Raw genomic sequence first — 21,212 nt, 5'->3', positions numbered from 1 at the left:
CTGGAGAGTAAGCTGCCAGACGGCTTAAAGAAGGAGTGGCTGGTCCATGTGTCGGAAGGAGAGGAAGCCTCATCACCTGAGGAGAGGTTTGACATGCTCCTTAAGTTTCTGAGAAGTCAGGAAAAGATTTATGAGCAGCTGGACCAGCTCAGGGAGGATGACCCTAGCAGGAGGGAGTCAAGAGTCCCACAAAAACATGCCCGAACAAAAACCACCAACTCCTCAAGCTCCCAAGCATCCTGTGTTGTCTGTGGAGAGAGGGGCCATAGAAAGAGACTCTATTACTGCAAGAAGTTCAAAGCTCTCAAAATAGCAGAGAAAAAGGAAGCAGTTAAAAAAATTGGCGCTTGTGGGAGGTGCCTGGAGGTCCACGATGATGACGCAGAGTGCAAGACCACCTTTCTGTGCAAAAGCGAGGGGTGTAATGATGCTCAAGGCCTGGGTCATCACTACTACCTCTGTCCCAAGGCTACAAGTAAGGGAGATGGGCCAAGGAAGCCAAAGCTCAGTCCAGCAAAAGGGGGATGGAAAAAGTACACAGAGGCCCAGGAAGAGTTCCTGACAAGCCTGCCCCCTGACTCAGCCCAGCGGTGTCGTGATGTCTTCTGCAACTCAGTCTCAAAGACATTCAGTTCAGCCGTATCTGAGAGGAGTTTGCTGGCACAGAGTGGATTCGAAGAGTTCCCTGTCATAATGATGATCCTGGAAGTTACTGCAAATGCTGGACAGAGGATTGGGACCCTGATTGACTTGGCGTCTGACACGAACTACATCACTCATGCGGCTGCAGGGGAGCTAAACCTGAGGAGTGAGGATGTGACGCTCATAGTCCATGGAGTCGGCGGGATGCAAGTGACAGTGGACACCAAGCGGTACTTCCTGAAGATCCGGGTCACAACTGCAAAGGGAACCCTGAGGTCTCACCAGCTTGTGTGTTACGGACTGGACAGCATTGCAGAGGTCAATCGCCACATACAACCCAAGACACTGCAAAAAATATTCCCGGATGTCCCTCTTCATGAACTGGTCCGTCCTACTAAAATCAAGCTCCTCATCAGCCATAAGGAAGGCCGACTCGTCCCCCAAAAAGTGCGCTCTGTTGGTGACCTTGTCCTGTGGGATGGTCCCCTTGGGAAAGCAGTGGGTGGCTCTCATCCAGATCTCATGGAAGATGTTAAAGTCATAGCCCATGGATCTAGAACCCACTTTGCCCGCTCCATGCGCACAGCAGCTGTTGCATACCAGGAGGTCACTAGCAGGAGCCCAGTTCATCACCTTCAACTCACCCAAGCAGTCACGTCTGCTGCCAACCGAGACTTCATAGACTGGTGGAGGTGGGACAGTATTGGGGCTGCGTGTGAGCCCAGGTGTGGCGGCTGCAGATGTGGAAATTGCCAACCTGGAGGGAAGGAGATGACAATCTCTGAGGAGAGAGAGCTGGAGCAAATAAAGAGTGGACTGACCTACATCAGTGGAGATCGCCACAGCGAGAAACCACACTGGCATGCAAAGTACCCTTGGGTGCAGGATCCAGCAACATTGCCAAACAACAGGAGAGCAGTCGAAGCAGCATTCCTGAGGACTGAAAGGCAGTTGGCAAAGGAGCCAAGATGGAAGGCGGCCTACAGAGCTCAAGTCCATGAGATGGTCGAGCGGAACGCTGCTGTCAAGCTGTCCAAAGAAGAGTTGGCAAGCTGGTCTGGACCTGTATGGTACATCAGCCACTTGATTGCCCCAAACCCCCGCTCTGTGACTACGCCAGTCCGCCTCGTCTGGAACAGTAGCCAGAAATTCAGAGGCCAGAGCCTGAACGACCTGCTCATGAAGGGTCCAGACGTCCTCAATGACATCCGTGCTGTCCTCACCCGGTTTCGTCAAGGTGTCTTCGCAGCACTTGGGGACATCAGTAAAATGTATAATTCTGTATGGCTTGAGGACCGGGAAGTACACCTGCATCGCTTCCTGTGGAGAGACTCTGAGGAAGAGGACGTCCAGGAATACGCCATCACTAGAGTTAACATAGGCGATAAGCCAGCCGGCTGTATCGCTCAAGTTGCCATGCGGGAGACAGCCAACCTGCCAATGTTTCGCCATCTTGAAGGAGAGCGTCGAGTGTTGGAGCAAGACGCTTATGTGGACGACATCTTGACCTCGCATGATGACCTGTGCCAGCTCAAGCAAATAACGACCAATGTTGAGCGCATCCTGAAAGCCGGAGGATTCTACATGAAGCCATGGGTTTACTCCGGCCAAAGTGGGAGGTCAGAGTCAAGGCACTTAAAGAAGGAAGCGCCCCCAGTGATGGTCCTCCCAAACCAACTCTCTGAGGAGAACAATAAAGCCCTGGGCCTTGGGTATGATCCTGAGAGCGACAAGCTTCACTTGATGGTAGCTGTGAACTTCTCCAAAAAGAAAAGGAAAATGAGACTCGAAGAAAACCTGTCAAGAGAGGAAGTCAGGGCTCGCGCGCCAGATCCACTCACCCGAAGAGAGCTCCTCAGCCAAGTCTCTGGGCTATACGACCCCCTAGGCCTTGCAACTCCTGTCAAACAAAAGGGAGCCATCTTGGTGAGGAGAGCTTTCCAGGAGGCAAAGGTCAACTACAGTCCAGCAGTAGACACGTGGGATGCGCCTTTGTCTGAGGGCCTCCGTGAAGATGCCATCTGCCTCTTGGAAGACTACGCTGAGCTCAGCCAGGTGAGGTTCATCAGAGCCTTGACGCCACCTGACCCATGTACCAAGCCCTGTGGTATCACCTTCTCTGATGGTAGCGAACGCTCTTATGGTGCCGTATTGTACCTTCGGTGGCAGGTACCAGAAGACGTGACCATACGACTAGTCGAAGCGAAAGCCAGACTGACGCCATTAGATCACAAGGGGGACGCTGTCAAGGCTGAGGTCTGCGGAGCAGTCTATGCAGCTCGTCTGAAAAAGCACTTCCAGAAACAATGCAGCATCCATGTGGAGAAGTGGCACCACCTGGTCGACAGCCAGACAGTCCTTGGAGCCATCCAACGTGAAAACTACGGCTATCAAACATTTTTTGCCAACAGAATTGGGGAGATCCAAGGCAGTACAAATGTCCAAGACTGGTGGTGGATCCCTGGGCCCCTCAATATTGCAGACATTATTTCAAGAGGGGCGAGCCCCAAGGAGCTGGACGAAGGCACAGAGTGGCAGCAGGGTCCTAAGTTCCTAAGTCTCCCAGAGACAGAGTGGCCAGTGAAGTCCGCCAAAGATGTTGCTGTCAAGGCCAAAGAGAACCTCATGCGCATCCAGAGAAAGACGTTTGTTGCTGCCCTGACCCGAGCTGGAGAGAAGGCGGAGCCCAGGCCTGAACTAATCTTAAGCCCCACTGATCTGCACCGGCCTCCTGCCGGAGATGCTGTCACAAGTCTGATGGATATTCAGCGATTCAGCAGCCTAACCAGACTGGAAAAGTCACTCGCACTGGTCTGGAGGGCAGCAAAGAAGTTTTTTCGTGGCACAGGAAGATCAAAGTGGGAGGCAGTCCCGTTCAATGGCACAGTCACCGTGGCAGAAAGAGAGGATGCCTTCCGAGACCTCTGTCTAGCGGCACAAGTAGGAGCTACTTTTCCCAGCACCACAACGGACCGGCTGGTCGTGTACAGGGACGAGGCAAGTGGGCTATTGGTATGCGGAGGCAGAATCCAGCATTTCAAAGAAGACGGCTTGGCTGTTCCTCTGATCCCCTTTGACACCTGGCTGGGGACTTTGCTTGCACGCCAGAGTCACCAAGAAGGGCATGAAGGAGTTGCCGGGACTCTACTCAAGATGCGAAAGAGGGCTTGGGTTGTGCAAGCCAGAAGGCTGGCCCAGAAAGCCGTTAACCAGTGCGTCCACTGCAGGAAGGCCAGAGCTCAAGTCTGTCAACAGGTGATGGGTGACCTGCCAGGGGAAAGATCAAGACCTGCTGCGCCATTCCAGTTCATGTCAGGTGACCTGTTTGGACCTTACCTGGTGAAGGACGATGTCAAAAGAAGAGTATCCATGAAGGTCTGGGGGGTCATCTTCTGCTGTATGGCGAGCGGGGCCCTGCACATAGACCTGGTCAACAGTATGTCCACAGAGAGCTTCCTAATGGCCTACCAAAGATTCATTGCCATCAGAGGCCACCCCCTCAAGGTTTGGTCAGATCCTGGGACCAACTTCATTGGTGCAAAGTCCTTGTTGGGGGATTTGTATGCCTTCCTGAAGAGCCAAGACAGAGCTAGCCTCGAGGAGTATGCAGCGACAAATGGGACAGACTGGACCTGGAAAGTACACCCTGCCGACTCACCACATCGGAATGGAGCTGCTGAAGCTGCCGTGAAGGTTGCCAAGAGAGCTCTTCAAAGTTTGAGCAAGTCGCCTAATCTTACCTTCAGTGAGTTCCTCACAGCCCTCCAAATGGCAGCTAACCTGGCAAACGAGCGCCCTATTGATGCGAGAGTCCAGAGTCGGGAGGACCGCGTGGAGTACGTGACACCAAACTCACTCCTCATGGGCCGAGCCTCTCACAGTGGTGACTCCAAGTCTTTTGATTTCCAGGGCTATCCCTACAAGCGGCTCAGAGAAATCCAAGTCCAAGTCAACGAGTTCTGGAAAGCATGGTCCCAGCTTGCTGGCCCAAACCTTTTTGTTAGATCAAAATGGCATGCTACAGAAAGAAATGTCTCCGTCGGTGATGTTGTTTGGCTTTGTGATCAAAATGCTTTGCGGGGGCAGTTTAGACTTGGTAGAGTCGTCACTGTAGCTCCCGATTCAAAGGGCGTTGTTAGGGATGTTGAGGTTCTTGTCACTCCAGGCAACTGTGCCTCAGTCCACCATCAGCAGGCAGTGATCCACTCCACAGCTCTGAGTGACCGGAGAGAGAGGTCTAATGGTGTAGTATTGCGCAGAGATGTCAGGCGGCTTGTAGTTCTTTTACCTGTAGAGGAGCAGTGCCCCTAGTGGGGAAGGTGTTTGGTAAGTTGTTCGCCTTTTCAGTTTCGCAACCTTTCTGACTAAGTCCAGAAAGCTTGAGTGGGAGGTGTTACGGCGATCAGCTGTTTTGCCGGCTGATGCGCGAGCCCGCGAGTGCAGCGGCCCTGTGACGCGCTCGGCAACAGGCTGAACCCTGTTTAGATTAGCGCAGGTTTCTTTAAGAGAGCACTTGGTAGCGCACATCCACTCCCGTATTTAACCAGGTTACTAGAGAGGGGTTTTATACAATTCGGCGTTAGTTCGGCCAGTCAAGTCACATGATCAAAGCCAATTTACTTTCATGGAAAGGTACAGCGGTGAGCGCTCCCGTCTAATCGGCTGGTGCGCGAGCGCGCTAATTACGCAGCTGTGTCAAATTAAGCAGAGTAAAGAGACGCCACTATATAGCAGAACAAAGGTTTTAGTTCCTCCACAGAGCTGTGAGAATACTACCAACAAGAGCTGAACAGACAGCCGGTAAGATCACTTTCTATTTTCTTTGTGGATGTGCGGCACTTGTTGCGCTGCTGTGGCATTGGAATGTGGGGCAAGGTGCTTTGTGTAATGTTGGCTGAGTAAATGGTTGCGTGTGGGGGAAATGAGTCACTTGGTTCACTGCTAGATAATCATTTTATATCAGATATGGATTGTAAATATGTGCCTGTAAAATTTGTGGTTAATTAATTCGGTATTTATTAAGTTGTGTTGGCTTTAATTTGTTCCATTAATTCATTGTTTCCTGTGGTTTAAAAATGTATTTTTATGCATTCACTGAAATAATTCATTTAAAATCTGTTTTAACTTAAAAGGAGAGAATTTAATCTATTTTCATGTACTTGTGTAATGGCTAATATTTAAGGGTTTGATAATTAATTGTGTTGTATTAATTGTTCATTATTGTGGGTTTTGATAATTATTTGATTTGTGAGTACTTGGGTATGAAATGTTAATCATGTGGTGTTTGTCATTTTAAGGTTTTTCACCTACTGGAAAATAAAAGGAAAAAAGGAAACAGTCTGGGCTTATTGAGTGAAGTCCTGCCTAATTGTTCAGCGTTGGTACACCCCTCCAAGTGTGGGGAGCACGGCGAAAAGCAAAACACTTGACATACATTATGCCACTTTTGCCGAGTTTTTCTTTATTTCATTTCTGAAATGAGCCACACTTTGGACAACCATGCATATTTCACCAGGAAGGCGTTGTGCTGCCAGGCAAAGGAGGAGCGTGTCCAAGTTCTACGTGTCTCTGTCGGGTTGCATTGTGGAGATTTTCGAGCTTCCAGACCGGCATTGCACTGCTGCTGCACGATCAGAGGTGGCGATCCTGCGCAACGGATACTTCACCTTTGTTGACCGCTTGTATTTAATTGCAATACAATTATAATTACAATTGCCGCAAGGAGCACTTCCATTCTTAAACTTTTAATGCACCGTAGAGTTTACAGTTACAGTATTTTACTGCGCAGTGTGAAGGAAAGTGGGCATAGGACACTTCCCCAAGACGTTAGAGTAACACATTACACTGCACATAGGCATCGCAATAGGCTGGAGGCTGCAATAGTGCCAGCCAGAGGTGATTGGCTTTTGTGATCGGCATTGAAAGGCATTTGTCGGCATATGCCGATCGTGCTTTTCCATGCAAATGGGCCGATATTGATCGTGGCCGACACATCGGAGCATCCCTACTGTAAAGTGTTACGTTTTGTTCTTTGCGTATAAAGCAGGCTCCACCAAAAATAGTAGGCCCGTACAGAACGAAAACCAGCCTTCACACTTTTTAGGCATGTCATAAATAAATAAATAAATGAATAAATGACACGTTTTGCCACGGCAAATTGCGGGACAACGCGGAGGCAAAATGCGTGTAAACGCCACTTCAGAGCTCTACAACGTTAGAGCACGGGCTGTTTCAAACCTGTTTCTTTTCATAAATCGTGTCCACTGTGCTGTCATTGTTGAGTCTTCTGCCGACCCGAGTGCTGGTTTGGGTGTAACACACCGGTGAAAGAAAACACAAAAGTGTCAGATAAAGCAACATCCATAACATTCACATTTGAAATAGCAACACCCTTAGTAATGATCAAATCAAGGGTGTACACTCTGCTGTGGGTGGGCTCAATCACATGCTGAGTTAGAGTTAGTTAGTAGCACTGATTACTAATGAAAAATTCCAGAAGAATTCCAGTAACCGCAGAGGAAAACCGCACAGGAAACAGAAAACCAAAATAAGAGCACAAAACATGGAACGACATGGAAACTAAGGAAAACAAACAATAAAGTCGTACCTGACATGACATAAAGTACTGCTTATGCGAGGGAGGGAGTAAGGCATCTTCCTTCAGTACTTCTACTCTAATATCACACCTCAGGAAGAATCACTCGTTGTCACACGCAGTGCTTTGGCACTTCTTCTATAACTTGTATTGCATATTCTAGTATTTGTCTTATTTGTCAAATGCATCCTATGGCATCACAGAAGAAGCATCACGCATTAATTACGTGACGTTAATTTGAAGAAAGAGCTGCTGCCGATATCACTATCGGTAATGTACTGTAGTGCTGGACAATAATGGATATTGCTAAGAAAGCCATTATCGAGCATCTCTAGTTAATAATGATGTTATGGGATTCAAGGAATAACAACCATTTATTCTGTTTCTAGTTTCATCTGTAGCAAACAAAGGATGGCTGCTATTATCTCTACTGAGAGTGGGTTCTTGTAAATGTCAAGGCACCTGCTGCAAATTGTCAGGTATCATCTATTGCTCACAATCCTTATGGCCTTGTACTGGTGCGGAGGCAAGTCCATTTACGTAAGTGCTTTCGCTCTTCTTTTTTTTCTCCACTGAAACGTTAAATTCCACATGTTATACACAGGCATGTGCAGTCCTGCGTTATTGCATACACACTGTGCATTCTACACACTGACTACACACTGACTCACAAATAATGGTGGACACAATGTTTTAGTAAACCAATATGAGCTGGGACAGACAGCCCAGCAAAGGAGAAGATGTGTGCACGATGAATGGCTGTATAGACTGATTTACTATTGTCATGGCAAAACATTAACTGGAGTGACAAAAACTGAGCAGCTATTCCACGATTCCATAAACTGCTGCCTAAAATGTGCAAGACATTAGTCACTGTGTCATCAACTTTTACTTCTGTGTAGGCTCTCAGTCGTACAGGAGTTGTCCATCGAGGCTTCTTGAGACGTCATCTGTACTTCTGTGAAGAACTTCACAGAAGTACAGATGACGTCTCAAGAAGCCTTTCCCTCAATCAACTTTTACTGTTCAAAGCAATTAAACAATGACGTAACCCCTAAACCCAACAGAAATCTTGCGTTGCCTTCATCCATGTATGTAACACTTTTGCAAGAGGATTTTTTTTTTTTTTGCTTGAGGATCTAAAATACCATCGCCCTCATAAATGTCATTAGGCCCTCAGTGTAGGAGAGAGCCAGCACCCGTACACCACTGCTTGTGACTACTGCTAATTAGCTGCAGGATACTATCAAGTGGGATTTACAGTACAATATACAGTACATTTAGAGTCCATGTTTTTGTTCATCTCAAATAAAGGTATCCACTTTGTTCAACGTGTGGTTGGGCCAGCTTCTAAGAAAGCAATCATCTGAAAACATTATGTATCTATTGGGGTGTCATAAGATCTCACGAGAGTAAAACATGACAAGACTTCTTGTTCAGAAAAAAACAGTCTCGTGGGCAAAAGGCCTGCGACGACAATAAATTCATTGAATTAATCACACAATAAATGAAAATGAATTTGATGATTTTTCCGACCTCAATATATATTGCCATGTGTCTGTTTTCCTCGTCTCCCACCTCCAACCAGGCTGGAAGACAGTTCAATCTGTGCATTGGTTTCAGCACCTTGGCACGCATGAACGGGGTGAGCCCAATTGTCAGTCATACAGTCTCTTTGCCTCGTGGGTGGGGGTGAGGACAGGAGCATACACACAGAGTGCAAAGTGGTAGAAATGATATTAGTAGATTTCAATATATTGTCATATATTTTTTATATTCTTTCATTGCATTATTCTTAAAAGTAAAGTTAACATCTTGTCTCGTCCCGTGAAGTGCGTGTCTTGTGACACCCCTAGAATCAATGCAACTTGTGTGTCTCACTTAAACACACACACACACACACACACAAGAAAAGAAAGAGACATTCCTTCAACTCATAACAGCAATTTAGTCAAACACTGAGTTCCACACCACTCCAAACTACAAACCACAATAATAAACAGAATGTCGATGAATACCTCTGATTGTGCCAACCAAAGTTGAGCTACAGGCACAATTGCTTCTATAGCTCCATTCGATTATGCAGGTGTACCTAATGTTACGCCAAACACAAAGTAGCAATTTAGCCTACTTGATCAGAATACAGTACAATTCAGAATTTGAATTCCTCCCCCAGTTGAAGTTAGTGAAGCAGTGCCACCATGTGGCAAAGCCACAAAAAATGCCTTTCAGCGGACTGATATGCAGTATGAATAAAGAACAGACTATATCAAATATAACAATTGTCACAGCAGAATCACCATTTCATCTCGACCACCAGACAACAAAAGCCCCCTAAGCTGTGTGTGTCTCCACTCTCCACATGAAGAATACCACCGGTCTAAAAAAAATTCCAACTTCCTGTGACTGTCAGGACCTCTCCTGCCCCCTTGGCCTTGGAACGCTTCCTCTAATTGTGGCCTGGGGTCCCTGGGACCAGGAGGAACAACAGCCTGGTTCAATATGAGACGGAAGTGTCCATCTGCAGCTTTGTCTTAATAATTTGGACAAAACTGTGATTTTCTACACAATTGAACAAATTAGATTTGATCAGTTAGATAATTATTTTCCTTTGCAAAAAATAATAAGGCTCAATTTTGACTGACTTCATTAGTAGGTACGCAAATTATTATACAATGCTCCGCACCGAGCTCAACCATTCATTCCCTGTTACTAAATGTTTGTCCCTGTAGCTAATGTATAGTAAATAGTCAATATGTAATACTGTAACTCTTAAAGTGCACCCCAACTACTATGCCATCAACTACAGTAACGTTTCATCAACAGTATCCTAATGTTAAACATTATACATGATATCAGAAAAAAGAGCCTTAAATGGGATACTAACTATACTGTACATAGGCATTTACTCCACAAGAACTAGTTTGAAATCCACTCCAGTGGGAGTTAGAATGAAACAGGTGGTTTTCAGGTCAAGACATATGTCTGCCTGGTGCATAATGTATGATCTGATACTGGAGCAGTAGGCTAAATGACATATAAATGTACTTAGTCTGGGCAGTGAACCAAGTGTTGTGCTCTCATCATTCAATATGATGTTTGGCGGGGGTCGACGTAGGTCAGGAAACTTTCACACGCACGAAAGCTTTGACATGTCAGTGAGAGAGACGCTTCAGTCAAAGAGCGCTGGAGTTAAATAGAAGGCATTCAGTGCGAGGGGGAGATGGGAAGCACTGGCATGAGCACAGATAGATTTATAACCTCAATAAACTGCACTTGGACGGACTGTAGTCAGAGTAAATTTCCACAGCAGGATGGAGGAGACTACCTGCCATCAAGGCTTCTCATATCACGGTTAGTTCTAGCACAGCTCCTCCAAAAGCCATCATCAACACGGTGACACATCACATTTTGGAAAGACACGTAATGCATTCAGTGGAAATACAAACGAAGGCACCAGAAACAAATGATAATGATTTTATTTTTACCTTTTTCTCAGCATCTTTGGTGCCTCCTCGCTTCTTCTCGTTGTCCCCAGCACCAAACAGCTTCTTGGCCCACTCATCTTTCTGAGCAGCCAGCCGGTGAGTGTGGGTCTGGGTGTGCAAGGGAGGTGGAGGCTGGCACCCTCCAGGTGGCGGCAGGTGTTCTCCAGGGACCAGTGGGGCCCGGTAACGGTCGGCAGGGATCTTACTCATGGGTGGAGGCAGGGTGCTGCAGTTAGCTGATGACCACCCGTCAGTGGATTCGGCGTACGACTCCTGATCACTGCTCAGGCCTTGGAGGTGGCGGTGTTGCTGATGCCAGTCTCTCAGCACGTGGACTGGCAGCCAACGCTGTGGCTCCACCCCTCCTCCAGCCCCTCTCTTGTCCCCACCCCCGACAGCTCCTCCCCACTTCCCCTGTGAGTACTGCTGGGGGTGGACCCCACGAGCATGTCTAGCTGGGACGTCAGGCTGAGCCAGTGGGAGGGGATGAGGCAGGTCAGCCAGGTATGGTTCATGGCGGTAGTGGCCATTTCTTATACCGGGCGGAGGGGGAGGTGGGTGAGAGGCTGCAACCCCTAGGGTGGGGCTCCAGGCCTGCTGCGAGGAAGGTGGGCTGTCCCAGTGGCGCGGCCCAGAGACGTGATTGTGGTTAGGTGGGCCTCCGAGGTCAACTAACAGCACCCTGTTGCTCTTCTCCTCAGGTAAAAAGTTACCAATCCCGCTATCGCTATTGCTGCTGGTGCTGTGGTTCTGTTGGGCATCATTATCCGGATCGGGAAAAGCCCGGGCACGGACACCCTCAATGTTGTCCCCCATGTCCCGGTAAAGTACAGACACGAAGTGGAGGAGAGACTGAGAACTGGGTGGGAATTCCAAACAGCCGCCAGTGTCTGGCTCAGGGGTACATTCAAAGCCAAACCGTCTGGCTACACCTAAATGCACCTGAGCAAAACAAGACAAGGTCCTCATGAGATAAAATACCATACGTCCTCACATAGTGTCCAGAGGTGTACTCATCCACAGAGAGTACCAGGCATATACAGGGGTAAGGCATTTATGAAAAGGAATTTTAAAATAATAAATAAAATATATATAGTTTATCATTACTTTCCCTTGAATGAATAATTATGCTGAATTAAAATAATATATGATATAATACAATGTGTGTTAATTGATATGTAATTTAATAAATCAAAATCAAATTTTCAATGGATTTCTAGAAAAGAAAGTTCAGAATATGATGAAAAAAACCCCCACAATACTTCATGCGTTCTCATTCATCAATTTCTGTCTGAATAATGTTGGGAAATGGCACGAGGGTATCAAAATATCCAACCACAGTGTCTCACCTGGTGGTGACACAGGTCAGGGTCCACGATGAACACGTGACAAGAGGTCCTCAAACCGCCGTCATCGTATCGTCCTCTGCTGAAGTGACAGTCATCTGTGGCCTGCATGGTGACCAGTCCAAAGAATCGCCGGTCATCAGGACAACAGGCACTGAAGGCTAGTTTTTCTGCAGGATACATGGCAAGGATCTGCCCTCTGTCACTGCATAGGCGCACACTGTCATACATGACCTGGCAAGAAAACATGCGAGTTAGAAATTGACACCCGGGAAGATAAATGATAAAAAATGCACATTTCAACTGCAATCACCTGCTACAAAATGACTGTTTTACTGTATATTTCAGAAAATAAAACTAAGCTAATATACATGTTGATTGTTTGAGGTGTTGGTGTGATGTCTTCACAGATATACAAATACATTAATATCCATGTATAATGAGACATATTGCAGCTAACCTTCATGAGGACCAGGGAATGGATCTTGTGCTCAGCCCTCAGACGTCTCATGCATCCTCTGATGGCTTGCAGGCTGTCACTTTCCAGGCTGGTACCTGTGGAGGCCAGCTCAATGGAGCCCAGGTAACCAACAATCATGCCCACATTGACAATGTCCTGACTGGGCTCTAGGACCAAGTCACGCCCATCCCCTACGTCCATGTCTTGTTCATGATGAAGATGTAGATGCTGGAAATCTGCATCCAGGAAAACTGAGTCATCATTTAGAACTTGGGCCATTTCCTCCTCAGAGAGCTGGACGGGGTTGCTCTGTGAGCAGGAGGGGTTTCGATATGGGGGAAACTCAACATCGGATGACGGCCGTGGTTTAGACGATGATGTGTGTGCAGGTCTGTCCTTGTCAGAGCTGCTGGACGAATGGCTGGAATTCTCAAAAATCATGTTAAAAATTCCTCCGGACTGCAGTTCTGCCACCACCCTCTCTGCCCGGTTAATGCCAAGCTGCTTCGAATCCAATTTGGGTCTGAACCGGACGCCATGAACTCCACAGCCCGCCCTAGTGCTGTTGTTGTTGTTGTTGATGCTGTTATCGTAAAGGCCGTCCAACTCATCATCACTGGAGCATGAGTCCTGGTAAGATGTAGCCATAGCGTTGCTGCTATGGTGACGACTACCTGCGCTGCGTTGCTGGTGATGATGTCGCCGGTGGCGCTCTGCCTCGCCGATGACCAGCTTCAAGACACCGGTGCAGCGTCCAATGAGTTTGACCACATCTTCGTGGGACGCCTTGGAGACATTGATGTCATTGACAGAGAGGATGTGGTCCCCTGAACGTAAACCGACATAATCTGCAGGGCTTCCTTTCAGGATACAACTGAGCACACAAGGATTTTGGCCCGAGAGCGTAAAACCGTACCCAGTCCGCCCCCTTGCCACCTCCACAGCACGGATTCTCCTCTGCTGGACAGAGGAGGGTGGAGGAGACTGGGTTCGGATGGGCTCATTGCCACCATGAGGACGTCTTCTTGATGAGGTATCCACTTGTTTGAACATTGTGTGTGTATTTTCTCTCATTTATTTGTTTGGAAACATTTCGGTGTCTGTCAAGCAGGAGCACAGGGCATCCAGCCAACAACTATCTTCTCGTCAAAGAGCTCTGCCATCCAGTAGCAAATACTGTGGCGGGGTGCGAGTTTGGACTCAGCTCTGGCACAACCTTCCTAAAGTGGACCCCTACATCACTCTCCAGTTGAACAACTTATCTACCTGCACAAAGGACCAGACAATTATCAGTTATGTTAGGCGAGCCTTTATTTGCACTCAATTCTGGATCAACGCAATATGGGTGCCAAAACTACTCTACTACATCACTGCGCGCGTTACAAAGTCTTCACTACATTAAAAGTAGGATTTAGTAGATGTCAAACGCCCTGGCAAATTCAAAGTTTGGATTTGGACCACAGGTTTTGGAAAAAACAAGCCTCTAAAGTCGTACAGTAACACAGCGTATGAACCTTACACCTTAATAAGGGTGCCAGGTTCAGACCAAAAGTCAAAATTTAACTGTACATGACTAAGAACGGCAGCACTTTAACTATTACAACCTGTCTGTACAAAATAACACATTAAAAAGGCATAAGAAAGTCAAAAGTGATCATTTGGGGGAGAACGTGCAAACTCCACACAGAGATTCAAACCCAGATCTTCCCGATCTGATGACTGTGTGACCAACATGCTAACCACTAGGACACCGTGCAGCCTTGTTTTACGCATGTATAACTATAATTGTAGAACTATAAAAACACGTTTTGTGTTAACATTTTTGAAAGTCGGCCTCTGATGACATCATAGATGGGCAACGTAACTGACTTTCAGGTGCGGTTGCCATTTTCAAGCTACACTGGCGTTTCGGATAAAAAATACATTAAGTACACAGTTGGACTCACGTCTTGTATTAATAACATGACAAGACGCATGCCATATTGGTAAAACTGAGGCAAAATTTTGTCGGAAATTTATGACGTTAACCAAAAAACGCGCTGGGGAGGGACACTAACCGGGGTTCCACTGTAAATATAAATTCTAATTCTACATCAGCTTAATAAATTACAACCCGGATGTAATGAGACTATCCATCCATCCATTTTCTATGGGTGGACTTCATTCTGCTAATTCTGATTTCATATCGGATTTCAATCAGATAATAACAGATTATGAGTATTATTAGAGTACAGTACTATTACAGTATTTACTATTAGCAGTCGAGACTTGAATTTTCACTTTTTAATGGGAGCGTTCTTGGAAGCTTACCTATCCTTGTTTTTTTTTCTTTAAATACACAGTTATGACAAATACAGGAGGTTGGCTGTACATACATAAACTCAAACCATGGCGTCAGAGACGTTCTCTCCAATAGGAAGCATATTTACACACCTTGCATCTTTGCAGGTAAGCTACATGATAGAAACAAACTTTTATGTGTAATTCAATTATTTTCAACGCAGCATCTAGTGGTCTTCGTGAAAAATACACAGTTTACAAATCTTCGGGGTTATTAACGATATTAAAGTCGCTAACGACTGCGAAGCTTAGGTGTTGTGATACTAACCAGGGTACAAAGTGTATCGTAAGTGTTGCGAAAATAATAGTTTTCGCCTCTGCTTCCAATAGTTAAAAAGTTTTTCTTTTAATGTGCACCCACCCCTGCTTACATTATAGCCCCGCCTCCCACGTACGCAGCTCACAGAATGGCGCTGTAACGTTGGCAACGGCGGCGTACACACACTTTAACAGGCTGCCATTGGTTTACACATATGTCACTCTACACATGAACAGTTATGTGGAGAACTTGACTAAAGTTCGAGTGAGAAATCACAAATAAAATGATCAACTTTAGCAGCACCAGGGGAAAGATAGCGGACTCGTATTTGAATGTACGCTAATAACACCGTGCATTGTGTATATTTGTGTTTGACTAAAGGAGGTAAAAAGCAAAAAACGGGAAGCAAAAAACTTATGAGGCTAAGACAGCCAAGTCAAAGGTAGATGCTGTTTTTTTAATGACACATAAGCCACAAAAGGCGTTGGTGGAGCGTTAGTTATCTAAGCGCTATTGACTTACTTGTCGAATGGCGGCTCCCAGACAGCATCCATACTTGAGTAGCTAGGGCCAGTTGGGGCAACTCATGGCGGATGAGTAAACAAAAGAAAAGGCTGCACCATCTGGCCAAGTAGCCTTACGAGGAGGAGGCCTGGGGGAGTGGAGGAGGAGGGTGGGCTGCGAGGAGGGACTGGATGTGGAGGAAATATTGAACCGTTCAAGCTGCTTCCCTTCGCATGGCCCGTATGATCTCTTACAACGCATGCTGGCATTGACATTAGTATGAATGAGGTCATTAAACGCCACTGCGCTAAACATAATTAAAAAGCACCCCAAATTACCTTTATGCTGCACAGTAAAAAAAAAGTGCAACACATGTATTATTTTTGTTGTTTTTGTCAGATAAATATTCATTTAACGGGATAAATGTTGAATTCAACCATATGTTAAGTCAATGTATGAAGCAGCACAAGGTACTGACAACCACAGTGTCTGATATCATCCTGAATTCATTCATTTATTATCATTTAACGAACACCAGTGTCATATACCATTCATTCTGAATTCGTTCATTTATCATTATTTAATTAATACAACAGTGTATGCTATCATTTATCCTGAATTCGGTAATTTATTGCTTAACGAACACCGGTGTCTGATATCATATATCCTGATTTCATTCATTATTATTTAATGAACAACAGTGTCTCATATCATTCATCCTGAAGTCATTCATTTATTATGATTTAACAAACACGAGCGGCTGATACCATTCATCCTGAATTAATTCTTCATTATTTATTGGACACCGGTGTCTGATATAATGTATCCTGAATGTATTCATTTATTATTACTTAATAAACATCATAGTGTTTGGCATCATTCATCTTGAATTCATACATCATTATTTAATCCCACAGTGTCTATTTTTGATCGTTTTATGAATACCAGGGTCACACATCATTTGTCCTTAGGACTTGCCTGTGTTTTCACCATGAGCAGTCTACAGTCATTAAATACACCTGAGCTCTGTTATTTAACAGTAGGTTTATTATTAAACACTGAGAGGTGTTTCTAACCTTCTAGTTACCTTTTCTGAACTACATGAGAAGGTCACGTATTCATGCATCTTTCAGACCTTTAAATATCCTTTAGTGTTTGCTCAGTTCCACCATTTACTTCCTGTTTACCAAAACCTTTCAGCCTAATGGCAGATTTACTGTCACGGACGGCAAAGGTTGTTATTTACGCATCATCTTTCCGCAATACATCAGCCTGATGCTTGCACCTGTGTTCCAAACTCAGTTTATGAATCATTATGCAATGTGTTACAAACATCTGCAAATCATGCATGAACTGTGTGGACACACGGTATGATGACCATTCATTTTCTGTGCCTCTTGTACGCACTAGGGTCACAGGGATATATTGGAGCCTATCGCACGGCATATATAAACAACCATTCTGTGTCCACTTAACCTGAAATGCATATTTTTGGAAAGTAAGAGTACCTGGAAAAAAACGACGCACGCACGGTGGAGGGGGAACATGCACAGAGGTGCCCAAACGGAGATACGACCGCAGATCTTCCACATCTCCAGACTGTGTGGCCACCACGAGGGCACCTTGCAGCCTGCAATAAAACCCTGCTGTTTAGGTGATCAAGTCTGATGCTTGTGTCCCTCACCGAACATTACTGACACCTACAGTGACCAGTGTAGAATACTACATAGGATCTTTGAATGCGTCTTCTGAATGTCTTTTATTTGCTTCCTTTAATTTATCATTTATGTTGAAAACGCTTACTTTATAAAAAAAAAAAAAAAGCAACTGCAGCGCGGAGGTTACGTTTTTGCCGGCAATCTCTTTGTTTGTGGTTCAAAATAACTTGAGAAGTTTTGAAGGGATTTGGATGAAATTTTCAGGAATGGTCGGAAATGGGATATGCAAGAACTGACTCAATTTTGGGGGTGACCCGGATCACCGTCTGGATTCAGGAACTTTTAAAGGATTCTTTAACATTGTGAGACAGGAGCATTTTTGCCATTTGTGCATATAACTCCACAAAAAATGGTCAGAGCAGTTGGGGGAAAAAAGATCCAATTTCCAACAGGTTCTACAATATATGAAAGACTGATCTAAAAAAATGTAGGATTATTTTGGTGTGAATCACAAAAAGGGGGTGGGGGTGGGGACTGTGGCACTTGGCGGAGGTCTGCGCTCTCCGAGTGCTTTACTGTGAGGAGAATAATATTGGGTTTTGAGTATCAAAAATATTTTGTGGGCTTTTTGAAGGGTGTTTTTTTCACCATTTGCTTGGGGTTTTGGAACATAAACCCCGCAAATCGTCGGTTTTACGGGCACTCACAAAATGCAAAAGGAAGCAAACTGAAGAACTTTCAAACTGAAAAATATGCCAACATGTCGATGTAACGTTTCAATCATAATCGTTTTCAGCTTTGTCAAAAGTAGGAAAAATACAATCAAGACTGCTTATTGTGGAAGCAAAATAAAACAGTTTACCATAATGTTGTTCTTAACCATCTTTCCGAACCACCTAAGATTTCAGGGTAATCTTATTACCCCCTGCGGAGTTCCCATCATCACTCAGGCTTTTGCTGCTCACAAGCCAGGGGGAGATGCTGAAACAAACCAATCACTTAAACACATTAAAACCTTGTTGTGGAGTAATTCCCGTTGACATTTTAAGTAGTACATGGTAGCTTGAAAATCAGAAGAAGAAGGGGAAAAAAGCCTTAATCTGATGGAAGGAGGTGTGGTCTCACACAGGAATTCCAATAACAGCTGCAGTCTACCAAGCAGCAGAGGACTCATTCATTTATTGTGTTAATACACGAGTTAACATGGTCGAACTTACATTGCCTTTAGAGTTTAAACAGAACTTAACATAAAAATCCATCACTTTTCTTGCAGTGTACTTATCAAGACCAGGTGCTAAAAACATTTACCTTTTAATTTCTGACGAAATTATTTAAAGCTCAACTCAAGAGGAAAACACCTGCTGTGCTCTGACATTATCAACAATTCTTTTGTCTGATTTGTCAAAGCTGCAGTTTGTTGCTATGGTAACAAGGCTGCCTTTGGCTTGTGTTGCCTTTAGTCCACACAAGAGTCATGGCAACTGTAGCCATCGACATACCGTACACTAAAGGCAATAATGCATGACGGTAGCGCTGATGCTAAGCATGCTTTTAAGCGTTCAGTGTACAGGACATCATCCTTATCTAAGGCAAGTGTATGTACACACCATGAAAGCCCAGCACAGCGCCAGGCAACTCAAGTCTTCTGTTTAAACACACAGCTTGGTGCATTCCATGGTCACATAGCTTTCATGATCTTATGTGCATTAAAAAACAAATACAACACATTGGTACTGTAAGAACTCTCCTTATCTTTGTACAATTCTATCATGCACAATGGCTTTCATATTCATTTACTTTTTACAAGATATAAGGGCAACGACATTTAAGAGACACATCACATCTTACATCCTGAGTGTTCTAAGGAACAAGAGATGGGAACATTTGGGTGCACGTGAGGCGGAATAATCACTGAATACCTTTTTTAAAAAATGGATGACAAACGTGAAGTAGCATAGATTATGGTATTGTTGTTGATTATGTTCTAATGTATGTGAAATGTTGCCATGTGGAAAACATAAGTGTCATTCTGACATAGTCTAAACAATTGTCGCATTATTCTTTATCACAATGATGGAAATAAGCTACAATGGCGAGTGGTCGTTCTCACACACAAAATAAACATGACTATTTTAATAGTGTGCTGGTTAGGATGACCACACAAAGCTTAAATATATATTTATATTTTTAAAGAATGAGCAGTCAGTCCTGACAAGCACATTAAGAGGAAAAATACATTGAAAAATAGATGCAATTTGAAATCTAGTAAATGACTTTCTATATGCGATACTATTCCAACAAGTGTTTATCTCATTCTGCTTTCATCAAGGTGCTTTCAGGACAGGAAAGATGATTGTTTTTGGGGATGTTATATGGTGCCTGGTTCTTACAATTCAAAGATTCTCCTCTCACATCGAACATACATAAACATTACTGTATACCTTAGATGTCACCTCAAGAGAAAAAGCAGCAAACTACTGCTGCTCATTGCTTCCCCTCCATCACAGCCTCAAGTGGATGAGAAGAGCTCACCACATTTGTCACCACACATCTCTGCCTCAGAGTCCATCTGGCTCTCTCACAGTGTTGTATCCTGATGGATTGACTGCAGGCAGCCCAGCAGCTGGTAGTAAGGACCTCCTGGTGAAGCTACAGTCTCAAACACCGACTGGAAGGCCCTGCGGTCCAGCTCCTCGTCGATCTGATGCCGGTAGAAGTCCATGGCCACGAGGCAGAACAGATTGACATCCACCACTTCACTGGAGCCCATTCTGCTGATGACGTGAGGCAGTCTGGGAAAGGAGGAGGGTTAAAGACAACACTATGTGGTTTTTAAATCTCATCCAGCAACTTGCAGGAAATATCTACAGGTGCACTGATATTTAAAAAATGAAGAAATAAATGGTTACAATACAGTTTTTGACACACAGCTCCTCTCCTCCCCTCTCCAAACCCGCCTGCTAGCTTTTGACCTTTACTTTCTCGGATTTGGGATTTGCATTAAAAGTGACTGATGGAATGATTCGATCGGATTCAGCTCCACAACTTCTCCCTCTTTCTTTAATTGCTCACTCGCTAAATATGCCCCACACACTTTATTAAACTAATGAATGATAATGCATGATGACCAATGAACAGATGGGATTGGAGTCACGTCGGAGGCAGTCACTACACACAACGATGGTGCGTTCAAAGTGCGAAACTCCACACTTGATGAAAAACATCAGTGAAGCATAAAGACAAACATGTAAAATTACTAGGGCTGTCAAATGATACAAAATTTTAAATCAGATTCATCAGTTTTTAAATTAATCAATCATGATTAATCACTATTTGCAACTATGTCTGAAAAATGCCCATTTTTAGAAAGGATTATACATATTTTAAGGCTGTCAATCGATTAAAATATTTAATTGTAATTAAACACATTTTTTGTCTGTAGCTAACTCCATCCATCCATCCATTTTCTATACCGCTTCTTCCTCATTAGGGTCGCGGGGGCATGCTGGAGCCTATCCCAGCTGACTTTGGGCGACAGGCGGGGTACACCCTGGACTGGTCGCCAGCCAATCGCAGGGCACATATAGACAAACAACCATTCACACTCACATTCATACCTATGGACAATTTAGAGTCGCCAATTAACCTCACCTGCATGTTTTTGGAATGTGGGAGGAAGCCGGAGTACCCGGAGAAAACCCACGCACACACGGGGAGAACATGCAAACTCCACACAGAAATGCTCAGGGGAGAATCGAACCCAGGTCTTCCCGATCTCCAAGCTGTTACTGTGTTGGCCAACGTGCTTGTAGCTAACTCATAATTCACATTTAATCACAGATAAAAATGTTTTTATCTATAATAAGTAGGGGTGTAAATCTCTTTGTGGTGAACGATTCGATACGCAACTACAACAATAA

At 44.9% G+C, this 21,212-nt stretch overlaps 3 protein-coding genes across 13 annotated transcripts in view; 1 reads left to right on the top strand and 2 right to left on the bottom strand.

Annotated features, from left to right (window-relative positions):
* The window catches only part of rgs12b (regulator of G protein signaling 12b), a 75,432-nt gene extending 59,492 nt beyond the window's left edge, over positions 1-15,940 (bottom strand). Inside the window, exons 1-4 of one of the 2 annotated variants that reach the window (XM_054778453.1) lie at positions 15,653-15,940; positions 12,532-13,797; positions 12,075-12,305; positions 10,726-11,667 (exon numbers count right to left, since the gene is read on the bottom strand). In XM_054778453.1, the coding sequence (XP_054634428.1) occupies positions 10,726-11,667; positions 12,075-12,305; positions 12,532-13,605 (2,247 nt within the window). In that variant the 5' untranslated portion in view covers positions 13,606-13,797; positions 15,653-15,940. The remainder of the gene's footprint in view (positions 1-10,725; positions 11,668-12,074; positions 12,306-12,531; positions 13,798-15,652) is intronic. The other variant, XM_054778452.1, reaches the window with a different exon arrangement.
* LOC129182392 (uncharacterized) lies at positions 4,062-6,054 on the top strand. The gene is made up of 2 exons (XM_054778454.1): positions 4,062-5,442; positions 5,940-6,054. The coding sequence occupies exon 1, from the start codon at positions 4,081-4,083 to the stop codon at positions 4,951-4,953; it is 873 nt and encodes a 290-aa protein (XP_054634429.1). The 5' UTR covers positions 4,062-4,080; the 3' UTR covers positions 4,954-5,442; positions 5,940-6,054.
* Positions 15,941-18,454: 2,514 nt separating the features above from the next.
* The window catches only part of htt (huntingtin), a 35,727-nt gene continuing 32,969 nt past the window's right edge, over positions 18,455-21,212 (bottom strand). For all 10 annotated transcript variants that reach the window (XM_054779505.1, XM_054779513.1, XM_054779506.1 and 7 more), the window contains one exon: positions 18,455-20,084. In XM_054779505.1, the coding sequence (XP_054635480.1) occupies positions 19,871-20,084 (214 nt within the window). In that variant the 3' untranslated portion in view covers positions 18,455-19,870. The remainder of the gene's footprint in view (positions 20,085-21,212) is intronic.

Source organism: Dunckerocampus dactyliophorus, chromosome 6 (genome assembly GCF_027744805.1).
Source record: "Dunckerocampus dactyliophorus isolate RoL2022-P2 chromosome 6, RoL_Ddac_1.1, whole genome shotgun sequence".
NCBI classification, from domain to species: domain Eukaryota; kingdom Metazoa; phylum Chordata; class Actinopteri; order Syngnathiformes; family Syngnathidae; genus Dunckerocampus; species Dunckerocampus dactyliophorus.
Note: the sequence above shows the minus strand (reverse complement) of the source record. Positions and strands in the feature narration are given on the sequence as shown.